Source organism: Diabrotica virgifera, chromosome 4, assembly GCF_917563875.1.
Source record: "Diabrotica virgifera virgifera chromosome 4, PGI_DIABVI_V3a".
Classification (NCBI taxonomy): Eukaryota; Metazoa; Arthropoda; class Insecta; order Coleoptera; family Chrysomelidae; genus Diabrotica; species Diabrotica virgifera.
The window spans coordinates 228,731,197-228,753,059 of NC_065446.1; the positions used below are offsets into that span (position 1 = coordinate 228,731,197).

Here is a 21,863-nt window from a genome sequence, read left to right on the forward strand (position 1 = left end):
ATAGGTTTTACATTTATTTTAAATTTAAATACTTCTATGCAATTTATATATATATATATATATATATATATATATATATATATATATATATATATATATAAAATAAATATATATATACATACACATAATATACCTATATATATACAAAATTTATTTCGCTAACGCGATGACGGTCGCGATGATGGTCGCGAAATCAATCCTTTTTCCCCATCACTAAGATAGGTTTTACATTTATTTTAAATTTAAATGCCTCTTCACAATTTATATATACATACACATAATATATAGCATGACGGTCGCGATGACGGTCGCCAATTCAATGCTTTTTCCCCTATCCAAAAATCGCAGAACGTCCCTAAAGATGAAGGTCGCGATGACGGTCGCGAATTCAATGCTTTTTCCCCTATTCAAAAATCGCACAACGTCCCTAAAGAAGTTTTCACTTCAAAAAACATCAAGAAGAGAAAGCTAAAGTATTTCGGACAATAGGGAACTTGCATAAAATTTTAAATTCGAAAAAAATGTTATAAATCACAACAGAACATAATTTAAAACATGTATCAAAGATAAAAAAGTTTTTTTGGCTTTCGTTTGGCCCCTAAAGACGATTAAAAATTCAAATAGGTCTGTTCGTAGTACGATCCAATCGAGCAGCAACCGTTGCCAACCATCAGACGCATGCGCAGTTAACAGTTAGAGTTCGTAGACTACGAAAGCGCATGCGTCTGATGGTTGGCAACGGTTGCTGATCGTTCTACGAACAAACCTAATTATTCCAGCCAGGCCAAAACGCGTCGTGACGTCATCCGTTTATATGTTTACATTCTTCCAACAAAGTAAACAGAATTTTAAATTAGACCTTATAAACGTCAGTAGAAAATACAGTTATGTGACGTTACAAGTGTTTTTGATCGTTTGAACTATTCATAGAAAACTTGTACTTTTACACAAAATGGTTTTATTTTCCGTAGTAAACCTTCTTTCGTTTCCTTCAATAACTATATCAAACTCCAATGTCAACAAACTGGTATATATTATTACAATGACATACGATAAATGTTAATAGAATATAAATATTTTTCCTTTATTCCGCGACGAGGTATACCCAAGTAGGTGGAGGCCAATAAACTAAAGAAGAAGAAGAAGAATATACCTAATTATAACCATAAACGGAACCATATAGTTAAACTGTGTGCTGTGTGACGTCACGGGTAGTTTGAACTATTTTAAAATACAGAAGACTTTAAATTTGTACTTCTAAGTTATTATGAGTTTTTGAAGCGTAAAATTTTGGAAATCTCATTTTTATACAAAACTGAACATTATTATGTAATAAAAACAATGTGCAAGTTCCCTATTTAATGAGAGGTCCCAAATATAGGTTGCTACAAAATATTATTCAAGGGAAAATAGCAGGCAAACGCAGTCCAGGACGAAGAACAACCTCATGGTTGAAGAACTTGTGAGATTGATATGGGGTTGATACAAGCATGCTATTTAGGGTGGCAGTGAATAAAATTAAGATAGCTATGATGGTAACCAACGTTCTGAAAGGACATGGTACATGAAGAAGAAGAAGACTCTTTCCTGTTAATTTTTAGGCCACTATTTTGTGCCGCTTTTTTATAGAATTAAATGCTTCTATCATGTCTCCTTTGCTTCTAGCTAAACGCTAGTACATATTTGTATACTTTTTGTTATGTTTATCCCTCTTGTGTTGACTTCTGAATCTCAGATTATTTTCCCTAATTTGATGTTCAATGCAATACATTATAAGACATCCCCTTGTCGTGGGTCTTTTTAAAAAGGATTTTATCTTTCAGTTCGTTTTGAATCGGCATAATTTAGAAAGAATTCTTTCTAAATTCATATTATTTGACACACCTCGTATAAAATTAACAAACTTGGATAACTGATGGTTGCATCTTGAGGTTTAGACCATGCACAAATTTTTATGAAGAATAACTTTTTTTCCTAAAATTATTAATAAAAGAGTTATTACATGTCTAATAAATAAAAATGATGTTCGGAATCGGTAATTTAGGAAAATTTCAGAATTTTTTTTTCAAGTAGAAGGCTGTTATTGCATATTTGAATATGGTTTTTAATTACAAATAACTTTTCATAATAAAATTTTTTGATATTTTGAAATATAAAGGTAGTTTGCTCTTGAGCGAAATTCATATTTTTTGACATACCTCGTATACTGTTGACAACATTTGATATCTGATGGTTGCATCTTAGGTTTTAGACAATGCAGAGCACTTTATAAAGAATAACTTTTTTTCGTAAAACTGATATTAAAAAGTTTCCCATATGGTTCCAAGTTACGCAGACACCCTGTATATGGCGAATGGATTTAGTGTCCGCAGTCATATAAACAAAAAATAAACAACACCACCCTGTATAAATATGTGTCTGAGGATTTTTCGTTCAAACGTACCTAATAAGTTCTCATCGCTTTTCGACAGTGTCCATGTCTCTGATCCATATATATCCATATGCCCGGTTTTATCAGGGTTTTGTATATTTTGCATTTGGTTTTTCTCGTGATGTTGTTAGATCTTAGATGTTTAATTAGTCCATTATATGTTTTATTAGCAATATGTATTCTTCTATTAACTTAGATGAACTTAGTAACTAGTGAACCTAGATATGTAAAAAAAATTTTTACGCTTTTCATGTTATAGCCTCCTATTGTTAGATTCCGTAGGTTTCTTTGGCCTGTAGATTTGCTGGCCTTCATGTATTTGGTTTTTATCTCATTAATGTTTAGGCCACTGTTATGTGCCGCTCTTTCTATCGCATTAAATGCTTCTATCATTTCTCTTTTGCTTCTAGCTATGATATCAACATCATCTGCAAATGCCAATATTTGCACACTTTTTGTTATTATTGTTCCTCTGGTTTGACTTTTGACTCTCTAATTATTTTCTCTAATGTGATGTTGAATAGAATACAGGATAGGGCATCTCCCTGTCGTAGGCCCGTTCTAACATGGATTGTATCTGTTAGTGCGTTTTGAATTCGAAGCACCTTTACAGTAGTCATATGGTAATTGATGTACCGCTTTATGTTTCAGGTTTTAGAAGATCCAGAGCCAGCTGTGAGGCGTGAAGTATGTTCAGCCATATACCGATTGTGTTTAGGAGTATCATCCAATCGCGAACCCATTGAGAATAGTTTAATAGCTCCTATGTTATCCCAGTTATTAATGTATATGGAAAAAGCAGAGGGCATGAGACCACAGAAATTAGAAGTAAGTTCCAAACGAAAGTTTATAAAGTATTTATTAATTCAAAAATGAATAACCATTTTCAATTTCATTGCAACACGAAACTACAGCCGCATCATTATTCCAGTTCAATCAGAGAGTGCAGCAAGCACCTCTACCGGTTTCGAAACTTATTAGTCTCTCATCAGGAGGCACATATGCTGCTCTCTCTGATCCAACTAAAACAAACCCCGGCGTGCAGTCACGGATTGCACGGTTTTTTTTATTTATTGATTATTTCGTATTATCATTGTTTATACAGGGTGTCCAGAAACTCTACCGACAAACGAAGACAGGAGATTCCTCAGATAATTTTAAGACAATTTAACCCAATTCACCTAGTCCGAAAATGCTTCTTAATGGAGCTAGAGCTCTTTGAAGATGGCGTCATGAAATTAGTTTTTCTTAAATACCTCCAGAACGCTTCCATTTAGAAAAACGAAAATTGGTATGCATATTTACTTTTCATAGATGAATCGATTCCATCCATTGCAAATTTCTAGTACCGGTCATAGGCGTCCGTTTTGGGTAGAGCAACGGGTGTTTTATTGCATAACTTTTTTATCCTTAACTTTTATACATTTTTGACACCGGATTATTAAATTGTTAGGTATTCTAGTACTAAAAGGTACTCTTGCCTGAAGTTGGTAGGACACCCCGTTTTCTAGAAAAATCGATTTGAAAGTTTTTCGTTTTTGGAATTTGAAAAAAAAAATTGAAAGAACTTTTCAACAAAAAACGAAGTATTTTATCAACATAAAGTAAGAGTAACTTTTAGTACTCGAATACTTCATAATTTAATAATCTAGTGTCAAAAATGCTCAAAAATTCAAGACAATAAAGTTATGCTATAAAATAACTGTTGACCTACCCAAAACGGACGCCTATGACCAGTACTAGAAATTCGCAATTAATGAAATCTACTTATCTCTGGAATATAAATAAATGTACCAGTTTTCGTCTTTCTAAACAGTTTTTTTTTTCGAATTTTCTTTTTAATTCAAAAAGCGAAAAATTTTCAAATCAATTTTTCTAGAAAACGGTGTGTCTTACCGATTTAAAACAAGAGTACCTTTTAGCACTAGAATACTTCACAATTTAATAATCCAGTGTCAGGAATGCATAAAAGTTAAAGATAAAAAAGTTATGCGATAAAATAACCGTTGCCCTACCCAAAACGGACGCCTATGATCGGTACTAGAAATTTGCAATGGATGAATTAGATTTATATCTTGAAAATAAATACGCGTACCAAGATTTGTTTTTCTAAATAGAAGCATTCTGGAGGTATTTAAGAAAAACTAATTACAAGACGCCATCTTCAAAGAGCTCTAGCTCCCTTAGGAAGCATTTTCGGACTAAGTGAATTGGGTTAAATTATCTTAAAATTATCTGAAGAATCTCCTGTCTTCGTTTGTCGGTAGAGTTTCTGGACACCCTGTATAGTAATAGTTGGTCAACGCAATAGATAAATTTGTTTGATTCTAATTGAGACAGTCACCAGATGTCACCACCATTTCTGTCAGGGTCGCAACGTCACCCGTAACTACGATAAATCCAAAATGCATAGACATCAACTTGGATACGATCCTATTCATAACACACCAACTCGCATACATATTGAGAAAAATAAATATATGGAACAATATATTTAGAAATTGAATTAATGGATGTCATGCTATTATCTATATGTATTGTAACAATAATACGAGTGATTCGTCTTTATATACGACTTTATTAATTTATTTATACAAGTTTTCTTTTACAAACTCTAGCTTAAACTAAACTCTATTTACAAAATTCGCTCCTATATAAACACCAGCTGTTATTTCTCGAAGATTTTGCCCATCTCTAGTTATTGTCGCGACATTCGGAGAATTGCTCGTCTTCCGCCCCGCTGCATCGCGTCTGATCTAGAAAGATCGATCAGGAACTGCGTGTATGGAGATGGGACCTGTTATACGAGGGCCGGTCAAAAGTAATCTTTTGTTACAGTATAATGTATAGTAGCATGGCATCATTAATTCAATTTCTAAATATATTCTTCCATATATTTATTTTTTTAATATGTATGCGAGTCGGTGTGTTATGAATAGGATCGTATCCAACTTGGTGTATTTGCATTTTGGATTTATCGTAGTTACGGGTGACGTTGCGACCCTGACAGAAATGGTGGTGACATCTGGTGACTGTCTCAATTAGAATCAAACAAATTTATCTATTGCGTTGTCCACTTAATCGGCCCACTTAAAAATTTGGTCATTTTTGAGGTCTCATATTTCCTAAACATGTTGGCCGATTTAAGTGATTTTTTGAACATGTTATAGCCTGATTCTTAAGCAAAACCACTGTAATAATATTGTTGCTAAACAGGTAAATTTTCATTGTATACCGGGTGTACCAATCAAACTGTGTTTTTTTCTCAAAGTTCGCATCACCATGTGGAATATTCTAGCATTTATAAAATACTGAAATTAAAACCCAACTATAGCCTCAGGTTTTCTTAACATTCTGTTGTTTGAATCATTCGTTTATGTTCGATAATAAAAACTTAAGTACTTTAACAACTAGACATGTTCTTCATCAATATCATCAATATCAACGGTGTTTCTAAATAAGTGCGACAAACTTTAAGGGGTAATTCTGCATGAAAAAATAATGACAGTTGGCTTTATAAACGAATGTCCACAAATGTTTCGTTTCCGAGATACGGGATGTTGAATGTTTTATGTGAATATGACCGGGTAATATGACCCGTATGCACGCCAATGGTGAATGTTATATATTTAGTAGTTAAGATCTAAGGCTACTAATGTCTACCTTAGTTACTAATGTTTTTATGTTTCTAGATTAATATAATGTTGTCACTGTCATTAAATATAAATGAATAAATACTGTTAACATGTCCATTTCTTGTATATAAAATTGGCGACGAGATTAGTAGAATGGACATTAAAAAGCTAAAAAAAGTACGAGCCTGTTTACGAGGCACTCTGACAAAAACTGAAAACTGTTTACATGAACGAGAAATCACAAATGAAGAAATTGAATCCAGATTACATACGTTAGACGAAACCATAAAGAAATTTCAAAATATACAATATGATATCGAACAAGAAACTGAAGACGCAGATATAGAACAAGAAACACAAGAAAGATTTGAATTTGAAGAAAAATATACAGTGATAAAGACAAAACTCCTAATTTTGCGAAAGAAAAATGGATCAAACGACCAAGATGTTTTATGTAGTACGAAAATTCAAAACATAGACCATAAGATACAATTACCAAAAGTTAATTTTCAACCATTACAAGAAACAGAAACAATTAATAACTTTACAAGGAGATTGACGGTATTTTTCCTATTAAATAACATCACAGATGAGCAAAGTAAAATTTATTTTCTATTATCTACGATTTCTCCACAACTTTATGATACTTTACATAATCTTTGTTCTCCGGAGGATCCATTAAATAAAAGCTTTGAAGAATTAATTAAACTACTTGATGACTTTATTGATCCTAAACCTAGTTTGTGGGTTCAACAACATAAATTTGTTACACATTTACAACGACAAAATGAAACTGTTGCAACATACGCTGCAGAACTCAAGAAACTTGCTTCTAACTGTGAATTCAAATGCCAGAATTGTTGTAAGTCCACAATAGATGGATTTTTATCGTTACAGTTTATCAGAGGATTGCATGACAGCGAAATTCGAATAAGAATTCTACGAAACACACACATTCTCAAAATTAGTTCAGATAGTACATCAATTGAAATGGGAAAAATAGAAAACAATAAAATATCTGCAGACATACGTAATGAAATTGAAAAGGTGAACAAATTATCGACATCTGTAAAAAACCCTCAAAGATCATGTACTTACAAGAAAAAACATGAAAATATAACATTAAAAGACTTAAGGGGAAAATGTTTCAGATGTGGACAACCAGATCATAGATCCAACGAATGTTGGGCCATTAAAAGAACTTGCCACAAATGTCAAATAGAGGGACACCTAGCAAACGTTTGTTTAAAAAGAAACAATGCACTCCAGATTAATGATAGTACCAGTAATACAAGTGAAGAATCTATCGGCGAAATAAACCTTGTTAAGGATGAACGATCTGAAAAATATACAATTACAATCAGTATTGAAAATAGGCCAGTTAATATGGAATTTGATACAGGGGCTACACTATCTCTTATATCACTAAAATTGTACAAACAATTGAACATTCCAAAGAAAATTTTTAAAACAGACTTAATATTAAGAACTTACACAGGAGAAGTAATCAAACCTACTGGAGTTCCTTATGTTAAATGTAACTACAAGAACCAAACCTTCTTCAGCAAATTATACATTATAGCTAAAGACGTTGATCCTTTATGCGGACGGAGCCTTTAACTGGATGAAAAAAATAAATGTTGAATTGGCAGATGTACGAAGACTACAAACTGTTGAAATACCCAAATTAGACCAACTTCTTGAAGAATTTGCAACATCAGTATTTAGGTCAGACCTAGGAAAAATACCAAATTTCAAAGCTCGTTTGAACTTACAGGAAAATACACAACCAATTTTCATGAAGTCTAGAAGAATTCCATACGCTCTAAAATCGAAAGTAGAAGCAGAAATAGAACGGCTAAGTTCTGAAGGTATTATAACAAAAATCGACCATAGTAATTGGGTTACACCCATTGTACCTATTGTTAAACCTAATGGGAGTATAAGACTATGTGCCGATTACAAAATAACTTTAAATAGAGTTATTAAAGACGAAAAATACCCGATACCTATCATAGAAGATATTTTTGCCAAAATGAATGGTGGTAAATTATTTTGCACATTAGATATTAAACAAGCTTACCTTAATATGGAGATGGACGAAGACAGCGCCCAAATACAAACTTTAAGCACTCATATGGGAACATACAAAGTAAACAGACTGATGTTTGGTGTAAAAGTGGCTCCCAGTTTATGGCAAAGGTTCATGGATAATTTACTTAAAGGTTTAGAAGGCGTACAATGTTTTTTTGATGATATAATAATTCAAGGATCAACAGAAGACCAGCTATTACTAAGATTAAGAGAGGTACTTACCAAGTTAAAAGAAAATAACCTACGGGTGAATAAAGAAAAATGCCAATTTTTTAAAAAGAACATAAACTATTTAGGACATACAATTGATAAAGATGGGCTCCATAAGAACAAAGACAAAATTAAAGCTATAATAGGTATGGAACGGCCTAATATAAACGAATTGCGAACTTTTCTGGGTATGGCTAATTACTACAACAAATTTATTGCTAATCTTGCGTCTATTCGCGGTGTGCAAGTACTTGGAAGGGAAACGAGAAACGACCGTGCGCGAGTCGCGGAGAAATATTGCAACTATCTTAAATAATTCATATTGTCAATTGAAATTGTCAAATTGACGTATATTTCATACCTTCTGTCATTGAAGCAGAAAAATGATATATTGCTCCACAATATTGATATGATATGCAATTATTATATAAAGGTAAATTTAATTAATTGTATTTTGAGTGCAGTACTGCATTTTAATAACTAATTTTATTTACTACATACAATTGTTCACGTTTTCATAACATAACCTGAATCTTATTTTTTCTTCTTACTATTTTTTTGGACTATGGCCTTGACAATTATCCAGTAACCAGGACTAATATAATTGGCCAATATAATTAAAAGTGCGAATAAAAGTACAGAGCGAAGAAATAGGGGTCGCTTTGCCGAACTTGCACGGTCCCAATATCAAATCCTCTAAATCAACTCTTGAAGAAAGATAACAAGTTTACCTGGACTGTGAAATGCGAAGAAAGTTTTAACAGAATTAAAACGGAAATTGCAAGTGAAAACGTATTAACACATTTCGACCCGAGAAAACCTCTAACTAATCATAGCCACGGATGCTTCACCAACAGGACTTGGAGCAGTCCTTTCACACATAGTTGAAGACGGCTCAGAAAGACCGATAGCTTTTGCGTCAAGAACCTTAACCAATGCCGAAAAGAAATAGAGTCAGATTGATAAGGAAGCGACTGCGATATACTGGGGTATAAATATTTTTTTCATTTTTGCTATGGACGAAAATTTACTCTGATTACTGACCACAAACCGTTAACATCAATCTTTCATCCCCACCATAATCTACCAGAACTGAGTACAATGAGACTTTTTCATTATGCTCATTTTTTATCTGGATTTGATTATGATATACAGTACAGAACAAGCACAAAAAATGCTAACGCAGACTTTTTGTCGCGGTTTCCTATTGAGAACACAAATACATATGAAGTAGATCAACATGGCTTATACCAAATACAACAAATTCAGATATTAGAAATTAGCCCAGATATAATCGCTAAGGAGACAGAAAATGATATCGAATTACAGAAAATAATTAAAGCACTAAGAACAGGTCAATCTCTGAAACAATATGGATACAAAGACAATGAATTTACTTTACAAGATGACTGTATTTTAAGAGGAACAAGGGTTGTAATACCACATAAATTTCGTAAATTTATTCTTAACGAACTGCACGCGGGACATATTGGTATATTAAAGATGAAACAACTAGCACGCAGTCATGTCTACTGGAAAAATATTGATAAAGATATTGAAGAAAAAGTGAAATCATGTAGATCATGCCGTTTAGAACAAAATGAACTACCAAAGACACATTTACATCACTGGGAAGAGCCCACAGGTCCCTGGCAAAGAATCCATTTTGAATAATTGATGGATTCGACCGTTACTTGATGGAAGTTCATTTTATCTAACAATAAAACACTGAAAACGTTTGTTTTCTATACGTCCACAAAATTTATTATAACTAAGTGACTACAGCTGTTTCGGCGGAGTGCCTTTCTCAAGTGATATAGTTTACAATGTGTTTGCCTTTTTAAGTCTTCAACTGAAGAGGTTGAGGAGTGGGGAGCTGTTTGTCTCGAGTTGGTCATTCAGAATTATATCTGTATTTTTCAGTTTATTAATTTCCATAGATTCTAAAAAAGATAGCTTAAGGCCTTTATTTTGAATATGTAGAATTTGAAACTCTTCATTGAAAGAATGATTATGATCTAGAAGGTGAAGTGCGTATGTAGAAGTGTCTGTTTTTCTATTGTTGAATGCCCTTTTGTGTTCTGCTATCCGTTTGTCAAAAGTTCTGCCAGTTTGACCGATGTACGTTTTCGGACAGTCACCACAAGTTAGTTTGTACACACCACTCTGTAGTTGCTTTCTCTTTCGGCTTTTATTGTTCTTAATATATTTGCTTAAGTTGTTGTTAGTTCTGAAAGCTGGTGTTATTCCTTTCTTTTTTATGTATCTGGCTATCTTTGTTGTTATCTTGCCAGTATATGTGAGAGAGCAGAAGGTACTGGGTTCTTTCTGTGGTGGTGGATACACTAATTTCAGGGCTTAATTACAGAACTAAAACAAAAGTTTCTGTAGGAGGAACAAAAAAAAATCTTTTTCCTAGTGTTCCTCCTACAGAAACTTTTGTTTTAGTTAAAAATCTTTTAGACCATAATAGTACAAATCCGATCATTGCATCTGAAATTTTACACCTTCTTGAAATTTGCATAAATCAAGACTATTTTGAATTCAATAATCAAATATACATAAACAACAGTGCAGGACTTATTATGGGTAATCCTCTAAGCCCATTGCTATCAGATATATTTATGAACCAACTTGAAACAACAATTTCTAAACATCCCGTATTTAAACAGTTCTTATATTGGTGGAGATACGTGGATGATATACTAGTATGCTTTACAGGTACTAACAGACAACTTGACCAATTTCTATCATATATTAATTCACTTCATAATAATATTGAGTTTACAATAGAAACAGAACAGAATAACTCCATAAACTTTCTAGATGTAACGATTTCCAGACTACACAACAAACATGAGTTCTCCGTATATCATAAACCTACCCATACTGACGCAACTATACACAATTCATCATCCCATCCTACACAACACAAATTAGCAGCCTACCATAGCATGATACATAGACTGACAGAAATTCCCATGACAAAAAATAACTTCGAGATAGAACTAAACATCATTAAACAAATAGCAGTAAACAACGGCTATAACGAACAAACAGTTAACAAAATTTTAAACCAAAAACTCCATAAGAAAGCCCTGAAATTAGTGTATCCACCACCACAGAAAGAACCCAGTACCTTCTGCTCTCTCACATATACTGGCAAGATGACAACAAAGATAGCCAGATACATAAAAAAGAAAGGAATAACACCAGCTTTCAGAACTAACAACAACTTAAGCAAATATATTAAGAACAATAAAAGCCGAAAGAGAAAGCAACTACAGAGTGGTGTGTACAAACTAACTTGTGGTGACTGTCCGAAAACGTACATCGGTCAAACTGGCAGAACTTTTGACAAACGGATAGCAGAACACAAAAGGGCATTCAACAATAGAAAAACAGACACTTCTACATACGCACTTCACCTTCTAGATCATAATCATTCTTTCAATGAAGAGTTTCAAATTCTACATATTCAAAATAAAGGCCTTAAGCTATCTTTTTTAGAATCTATGGAAATTAATAAACTGAAAAATACAGATATAATTCTGAATGACCAACTCGAGACAAACAGCTCCCCACTCCTCAACCTCTTCAGTTGAAGACTTAAAAAGGCAAACACATTGTAAACTATATCACTTGAGAAAGGCACTCCGCCGAAACAGCTGTAGTCACTTAGTTATAATAAATTTTGTGGAAGTATAGAAAACAAACGTTTTCAGTGTTTTATTGTTAGATGAATCCATTTTGACTTCGCTGGACCAATTTCTGGTTCTCAACTATTCATTGTGGTAGGTGCATATACAAAATGGGTGGAAATTATATCTACAAAGGTAACAACTAGCTCGTGGTGTATACAAACGCTAAGACAAATATTTTCCACATTCGGAAATCCCTATGTGCTGGTATCTGACAACGGCCGACAATTTGTTTCAGCAGAATTTAACAAATTTCTATCCAATTGCGGTATCACCCATAGAACTATTGCTCCATATCACCCAGCAACGAACGGTCAAGCAGAACGATTTGTACAAACTATAAAAAGGACCCAGCGCAGCTTAGCGGGGGAGAGCAATAGCTTAACTGATAAACTACTTAAAGTACGAACACGTTTACGTCGTACACCAGGTGTTAACGGTTTCACCCCGTATGAGGTTATGTTCGGACGAGAAATTAGAACGGATCTTCATGCAATGTTAAGAAAACCTTGCAAACACACAACTTCCTTTCCATCAGACAGGCCTACACCTGGTAGGGAATTTGCCTTGGGAGACAGAGTTCAGGCTAGAAAGTACTGCAGTGATCAACGATGGGTATTTGGAAAGGTAATCAGACGCATAGGTTACTTACATTATGAAATACGAACAGATGATGGTCTACTTTGGAAACTTCACTTAGATCAGCTGCTGCCAGCACCTCTAGTCTTGTAGTTGGGAATTGGGGCGGAGGACTGTTATATATTTAGTAGTTAAGATCTAAGGCTACTAATGTCTACCTTAGTTACTAATGTTTTTATGTTTCTAGATTAATATAATGTTGTCACTGTCATTAAATATAAATGAATAAATACTGTTAACATGTCCATTTCTTGTATATAAAAGTGAATATTAAATTCTTAATTGTATGTCAAAAAATGTGCAATAACTACGCCTTAAAACCCACCAAATTTCATTGGCATATCTCAACCGGTTTTAAAGCAATAAATAAATCGTCAGTTTGTAAGAAAAAATTCAACATCCCGTATCTCGGAAACGAAACATTTGCGGACATACGTTTATAAAGCCAACTATCATTATTTTTTCATCCAGAATTACCCCTTAAAGTTTGTCGAACTTATTTAGAAACACCGTTGATGTTGATAAAGACAATGTGAACATGTCTAGTTGTTAAAGTACCTAAGTTTTTTATTATCGAACATAAACGAATGAAACAAACAACAGAATGTTAAGAAAACCTGAGGCTATAGTTAGGTTTTAATTGCAGTATTTTATAAATGCTAGAATATTCCACAGGGTGATGCGAACTTTGAGAAAAAAGACAGTTTGATTGGTAGACCCGGTATACAATGACAATTTACCTGTTTAGCAACAATATTATTACACTGGTATTATTAAAGAATCATGCTATAACATGTTCAAAAAATCGCTTAAATCGGCCAACAGGTTTAGGAAATATGAGACATCAAAAATGACCAAATTTTTAAGTGGGCCGATTTCTATGCACGTAAGTTTATATTAACATAGACAGAGTGTCATTCAGAGCGAAGTGATGACACCATCTTTTTCTTTTGGCTCAGTGCTGTTTCACCTGTACGCTTAGTAAAGCTGCGACAGTAGTCCTCCCTTTCCCTGCCTATGCCGCCACTTAGTTTCATGTTAGTTTCTCGATACAATTTGCTAGAAAGAGATACCGCAAACGATCTTGTCGTCAGGAAGCTCGGAGGGTAGGCTCAGTCTATGATAATATATGGTACATTCCATGTCAAATCTCTCAGGCAAAAACTTTTGGATCTCCGATTTTTCTGAAACTTGGTGTTTAGCTTCTGTGGGACGTAAAAATAGGATATTTAAGGTCAAAAAATCTTCTTCTTATTTGAAGTTATACTTCTTTAGGCACGAGGGTGAATATTTACATTTCCTGGCTCATGCGCACACCGACAGTATGGTATTAGTCGCTACATCTTTATGTAGCGCAAATAAGGTGTGCGTGAAAAGAATATATTATTAGTGTTTTAGTGAATATATTTATTATAATTTTTGTGTCTTTGGATTTGTCTTCCTCGGGAATAAGATATTTTATAATAATAGTAAGTATATTTATAGAATTTTTGTATACTTCACTTGGTCTATTAAATTTGTCAGTATTTATGAGAAATCTTGTAACCTGTCAAAGCAAAGGGAATATAGCTCAGTGGTAGAGCGTGTGACCGGAGATCGAGAGGTCCCCGGTTCGAATCCGTTTTTTTTTTCTATTTTTTTTATTTTTGGTATTGTTTTAATAAAAATTTTTGGAAAGTAGTAAGTAAAAATTAGTTTAATATTTAAATAAAATACAAATAACCTGTTGAAAGTATATTTATTTCGTTGAAATCATATAATAGAAGTATGACTTCTTACGTGCGTACAAAGTACGCACACATTCTTTTTTTTTTCAAAATGTTATTTTATGCGATTTTACAGTTACTTGGTGTTTATTTAAACAAATTTGCATTTTCTATCGTAAAGTATCAATGGAAAAAATAATATTTTAATAGAAGGGACTCAAAAATGTCATTATATGACATTATAACAAGCTTTTTTGATTCAAAACAAGTTTTTAATCCAATTTTATAGTGTAGAATACGTTAAAATACCTTTTTGCATTTTCCTCCATTCCCAAAATACATAAGGTTTGTTCGTAGAACGATCAGCAACCGTTGCCAACCGTCAGACGCAAGCGCGTTCGTAGTCTACGAACTCGAACTGTTAACTGCGCAGCGCTAACTGTTAACTGCGCAGCGCTAACTGTTAACTGCGCATGCGTCTGATGGTTGGCAACGGTTGCTGATCGATTGGATCGTACTACGAACAAACCTATAATAATCGATTTTGCTGATTATTTCATTCATAGGAGATTCTGACCAATAGAAAGCTACAGAAATCTGAATTAAATCGATAATTTTTGATAATCTCCCGTCGTTAAGTATATTACGTCAGATGCCCTTCGTTGCTACGAAAAAATACATTCAGTGACATTAATGAAAATTAATGTTTTAAAAATTATAAAAGTGATGACTTTCAATCATCAAATATTTATAAAAACTGTGTGTTTAATGGTACTTACATAAATAAATTACAATAAAATTTTGGTTTTGAACAGTTTTATTCATGAAATAATCGCAACAAATTGCACTCGACCTCTGAAATTAATATAGAATTTTTGCTCTCGTGACACTTTGGCATAATTTCACTCGCCTTCGGCTCGTGAAATTAAAACTGTCAAAGTGTCACTCGGGAAAAATTCAATAATTTCAGAGCTCTTGTGCAATTACTACTGAAAATTTGCCCACAGATAGCCAAAGCATAGGACTTATTATATTAGTCCAGTCGGGTAGCATTTGACCTTGCATGCCGAGCTGCACAAAATTTTATTTTGCTAATCTTTAGGGGGTTTAATAGTAGCCTAAATTTAAAATCGCGAATGAATTCCTCCGTTACGTTAGCCGTTATCTTGATTTTAAAGGAGAACCGTTTTTGCTCAATATCTCCGCCATTTTTAACTTTTCGACAAAAATAAATTGTATTTACAGTTATTACAATTTATTTTTAACAATTTTTGTCGTAAGGTCGATATTTTCGCGAGTTAATTGTACTTACAGTAGACGTCTATATTTTTGACTATGATATTGGATTTAACTTTTTTGGTATTATAATATAATTCAAATCCTTTTAACCACTTAAAGTCACATGTTTTGGCTATCTGTATGCAAATTTTCAGCCAAATCGATTATAATGTATTTTGGGAATGGAGGAAAATGTAAAAAAAACGGTATTTTAACGTTTTCTACACTATAAGATTTGATCAAAAACTTGTTTTGAATAAAAATAACTTGTTATAATGCCATATAATGACATTTTTGAGTCCCTTCTATTAAAATATTATGTTTTCCATTGATACTTGACGATAGAAAATGCAAATTTGTTTAAATAAATACCAAATCACTGTAAAATCACTTAAAATAACATTTTGAGAAAAAATAGAAGAAGAAGAAGACAATTCGACCTTAAATGTTTTATTTCTACATCCCGCAGATGCTATATAGGGTGAGGCAGATAAAGGGCCTATTAGAAATATCTCGAGAACTAAAGGCCACTGAATTATGAAAATTGTAACGACGGGGTTTTGAAGACTGATCTATTTAATGAAAATATTTTCATCTACTTGGTACTTCCGGTTATCGGGACCGTGCAAGTTCGGCAAAGCGACCTCTATTTCTACGCTCTGTACTTTTATTCGCACTTTTAATTATATTGGCCAATTATATTAGTCCTGGTTGCTGGATAATTGTCAATGGCACAGTCCAAAAAAATAATAAGAAGAAAAAATAAGATGCAGGTTATGATGCAAACGTAAACAATTGTATGTAGTAAATAAAATTAGTTATTAAAATGCAGTACTGCAAGCAAAATACAATTAGGGATTCCAATGAACTGTCAGTGGTGGCCGGTGGATGGCTAAACTGACATGGCCATAGACATAGTTAAGGGGGGTGGTCATGGCGTATCTAATGTTTACCTTGAATATTGACAAATTTGTAAAGAATATCCTGTTTGGTTTTGTTTTTTTGTTAATTGTGTAGCGAAATTTGTGAAATTGTGATAGCAAATTAAATATGAAGTGGTTTAAACATTGGATACGCCTATGGATGACAGTTTCGCCATCCAGCAGCCATATTATATCACGTGATTTGGAATGCCTAATTAAGTAAATTTACCTTTATATAATAATTGCATACCATATCAATATTGTGGAGCAATATATAATTTTTCTGCTTCAATGACAGAAGGTATGAAATATACGTCAATTTGACAATTTCAATTGACAATATGAATTATTTAAGATAGTTGCAATATTTCTTCGCGACTCGCGCACGGTCGTTTCTCGTTTCCCTTCCAAGTACTTGCACACCGCGAATACCGGAAGTTGCTTATAGCTTCGTTTTTTTTAATGGGACACCCTGTATATTTTTACATTTTTGGATTCTTCTCGATTTCTTTCTTAAATTATAAGGTTTTGTAACATTATACAGGGTAGGTTAAAAGATAATTACTTTTTCTTATTAATTTCGTAGCAATATTCACACCCTGTAGGATTGTAGTAGTTTTACATAATAAACTGTATTTAATGATTTCTAATATAGTCTACTATTGTTAACAATTATTAGTATAGCTAAATTTTTAATTTTAGTAAACAGGGTGGGTCGAAACTCGGAATGAGTGTTTTCTGAGTTTTCTTAAATGGAACACCCTATATTTTAGTATTGTAATGAAATGATATTTCACGGTACTTTTTTATTTCTTAAGCATTCCCTATACCTAACTGCTTTAATTTGTGCTTAATTGTTAATCGCACCAACAATTTTAACTTCGATGGTATTTTGATAGCTCAACCATTATTGGCAATTTTAAGTATCAGTCTAGACTAATATGTATTTATTTCCAAAAAATTATTTGTGATTCAATATTTTCACGGCCAACCTAATACAATTTCACATATTTTGTGTTGCAATTAATGTTGGCTTGAATCACCAATAACTCACAAATTAAAGCAGTTAGGTATAGGGAATGCTTAAGAAATTAAAAAGTACCGTAAAATATCATTTCATTACAATACTAAAATACAAGGTGTTCCATTTAAGAAAACTCAGAAAACACTCATTCCGAGTTTTGACCAACCCTGTACACTAAAATGAAAAATTTAACTATAACAATAATTCCTAACCTAGTAGACTATATTAAAAATCATTTGAACATAAATATATTTTATTATGTCAAACTACTACAATCCTACAGGGTGTGCATGTTGCTACGAAATTAATAAGACAACGTAATTATCTTTTAACCTACGATATATAATATTACAAAACCCTATATTTAAAGAAAGAAGAAATCGAGGAAAATCCAAAAATGTAATAATATACAGGGTGTCCTATTTAAAAAACGAAGTTACAATCAACTTCCGGTATAACTGGAAGTAGCAAAGAGACCAAAATATTTTCATTAAATAGATCACACCTCAAAACCCCTGTATTCCAATTTTCATGATTTTCTTACCTTTAGTACTCGAGATATTTCTAATAGGCCCTTTATCTGCCTCACCCTGTATACTATACCAATTTTCAGACAAATCGGAGATCCAAAAATGTTTTTGATCCAAAATTGAGTGATTTGAAATGGAACCACCCATATACGTCTATGGGTATTATATTAAATGTCGATGTTTTTAAATTATATTTTTTAGGCTTTACAAGCTCCCGAAGAAGGAAAAGAACCTTATGGCCCGGCTTGTCGTGACTACTTCTGGCTTGTATCCAGACTAGTAGATAGTTTGCCGGACGAGTTGGTAAAAGACAGTCTCGATGACCCTCAAAATTGTGTCGTGGACATCAATGGACTAACGGAGAAAATTTCAAAGGCGATTATCGCAAGAGATTACCTCGAAGCACGGCACCATACGGTGGACGATGATGGATTAATAGGATTGTTGAATTTGGTTACAAATTTATTGAAACATAAGCCTTCCTTTCAGACTAGTAAAATTGGACAGGAAGTATTGTGCGAGGTAAGTGAACTTTACTCTTTTGTAAAAATTGGTCAGGAAAAAAATGTCTAGGTATTGTTACAAAATTGACTTTTCTGTGATCTTTTAGGCACTAATGTTTAGTTTTAGTTGACTTTATTTATTTTTAATAACTTACAATGAAAAAAACACTGAATTTATATCCTTTATGTTGTTCTGAAGCTATTTCCTTGTGGCATTAAATTATATAAATTATATAAGCATTCCCATATAAATAATTAATTATATCCTTTATTTTACAACTACGATATCTAATTTATTTATTACACTAAATCTAATAATTTATCTAATTACAAATTCCAAAATATACCGCGCCCGTTACACATCAAAGTACACCGACGTTTTCAAATTCAGAACTGCCCTGCTAATTACAAAACCTACTATTTATACAACATTCAAGGTTCTAGAAATAAATAACATCTCGAATAGTATTTACAAGAAACAAGAAAGAATTTACTCCAAAAGTCGAGAAGGAATAGAACATCATAAATCATAAAAAAAGGTTACTTGGTAAACAACTCGGGTCTGTTAGGCCGGGAGCTGAAAACAGTCTGTGACATAATTATGTCACAATATATCTACTGAAAATACTAAAAATTTTATTTGGTTTGTTTTTGAGGTACATGTAATGAAATATGATCATGACATCTACACTCCTAGCGGAGTGGTTGCCGTCCTCTTTGGGCTCTTCCGATTCATTTGTCGCGGGGAATCAATCCTCATTAACATTTTGGTTTTACAATTGGTTGTGTGACTTGGCATCTTCTACAATTTTTCTCCATTCGTTCCTGTTTTTGCTTATGGTTACCCACTCTCTAACTCCCATCTTCTTAAGGTCCTCGACTATCTGGTTCTCTCATCTGGTTTTTGGGTCTTCCTCGTGGTCTGCCTGATACAGGGTTCCATTTGGTAATTTTCTTGATAACGGCTTCTGAATTTCTCCTTTCTATATGTCCCATCCATCTGAGTCTCTGTGCCTTGATAAATCTGACGATGTCTTCTCCTTTCAAAAGTTCTCTTACTTCATGGTTTATCAGTTTTCTAAATTCATTATTACCTAAGTTTAGTGGGCCTGCTATCCTCTGATTTATTTTTTCTCTAGGATCCGCAATCTTTCTTCATCTTTCTGTGTCACAACCATTACTTCAGTATCATATTTGATTACTGTCTAATTGCTGATCTGTAACTTTTCAGTTTAATTCAAATTCAAAATGTTTTATTTTCTTTTTGACAAACATAGTTTGTATAGAATTAGTCAGATACATACATTGCTAAAAACTAAACACTAAAGTAGACTAAACAAGTTACATAAAATGAATTTAAAAGCTACAGGAAATACAGCTAAGATCTAAAACTAAAAGATTCTTCAATTGTATAAAACACTCTTTGATTGATTATAAAATGTAAAACCTTTTTCATAAAAAATGCAGGTATCTCGTCAAAACGACTAGAGGATTTGTTTTTAAGTTTACTCTGCAGGCGTTTGATCAGTTCCTGCTCAGTAAATGGGTACAACTGAAAGAAATTTTCAATGGGTGCATTTTAAAAAAATGTGTTTACGTAAGTGCATGCTACCTCTTTTGGATCTGTAATTATATTATTGTCATCATACATTAGATAAGTATTAGCATCGTTATTAGCACTTTTTGAAAATAGCTGACAATTTTCCACGCGATTCTATTAGGATTATCAGACGAAGTAATGACTTTCTAGTAATAATCTTTTCTTGTTATGGTCAAAAGTTTTCTGTGTTTTTTCATTTGTTGCTGTGGCTTAAATAAATTGCCAAATCGTGGTAATTCCATTTGAACTCCGTAAGTTTTGCAATAGCTTGATTAAACTGTAGTTTGCAGGTTCATTGTTCTTGTTACCACGCAAGTTATCGATGATTTGTATATTTTCATGAGATTATAAATTAGCCAAAGGGACTATTTTGAGTCGCAGTCTATTTAGTATAGTTACCTCATTAACACGTGCGTAAGTCGTTGTTCGAAGTTACGCCGAGTGTAATTATTATTAGTAGCTGTCATTAAGGGAAGTCTATTATAGAAAGTTACCTGAACACATCTATAGTGTAATACTCAGTAGCACACTTCCAACATTTATTTACCATCGTCGATCGAGAAGAATCGGACAAAGGGGCATTAGAAAACAATTCGATCATGATTCTCCACTAAACTACATAAAATACAGCTAAGATCTAAAAGATTCTTCAATTGTATAAACACTCTTTGATTGATTATAAAATGTAAAATCTTTTTCACCAAAAATGCAGGTATCTCGTCAAAACCACTATAGAGGATTTGTTTTTAAGTTTACTCTGCAGGAGTTCGATCAGTTCCTGCTCAGTAAATGGGTACAACTGAAAGAAATTTTCATCATCTGTAATCATTGACTGACTGACTGCCTTTGTCTAATTTATTGCATGGAATTTTTCGACACGATATCAGTGGGTGCATTTTAAAAAAATGTGTTTACGTAAGTGCATGCTACCTCTTGGGGATCTGTAATTATTATATTATTGTCATCATACATTAGATAAGTATTAAGCATTGTTATTAGCACTTTTCGAAAAATAGTTGACAATTTTTAGTAATAATCTTTTCTTGTTTTGGTCAAACGTTTTCTGTGTTTTTTCATTTATTGTTGATAAAAGTCTCTAAGAATTGTTACTGCCCTTGATAATGCGTATAAATTTCTTAATTGAAAACTCGATTTTCGCACTTCACTATTAATCTATTTATTTTTAGTTGTTTTAATTTTTTTCCTTGTTAATGGAAAGCTATTATTAAAATGATACAAAAGGATATTTATAAAAGCTTAAAATGCTAGATTATTAGAGTTGTAGAAATGCAGTTTAGTATTCTGAGTAAGCTTCTTATCTTTGAGGAACTTGTTGTATTTCCAGTGGGTTCTGTTTCTTGCCTGGATTCTTTTATTGATTACTATGCTTCTATCATTAGTTCCATTAACTGTGACCACAAGATATTTAAAGTGTTTTACCTTTTCAAACTCATATTCACCAATATTTAAACTTGTCACATTAACTGTATTTTTTCTTGAGCATATTAGATATTTTTTGTTTTGATTTGTTGCTAAGCCCCTTTTGTATGCTTCCTTACACAACTTCGCAAATTCTTCCTTTAACCTTC

The 21,863-nt window shown here is 32.9% G+C and overlaps 1 protein-coding gene across 2 annotated transcripts in view; it reads left to right on the plus strand.

Annotated features, from left to right (window-relative positions):
* Window positions 1–21,863, plus strand: part of LOC114327388 (ubiquitin carboxyl-terminal hydrolase 34) — a 273,865-nt gene that overhangs the window by 155,334 nt on the left and 96,668 nt on the right. For both annotated transcript variants that reach the window (XM_050649892.1, XM_050649893.1), the window contains exons 20-21: window positions 3,083–3,259; window positions 18,373–18,693. In XM_050649892.1, the coding sequence (XP_050505849.1) occupies window positions 3,083–3,259; window positions 18,373–18,693 (498 nt within the window). The remainder of the gene's footprint in view (window positions 1–3,082; window positions 3,260–18,372; window positions 18,694–21,863) is intronic.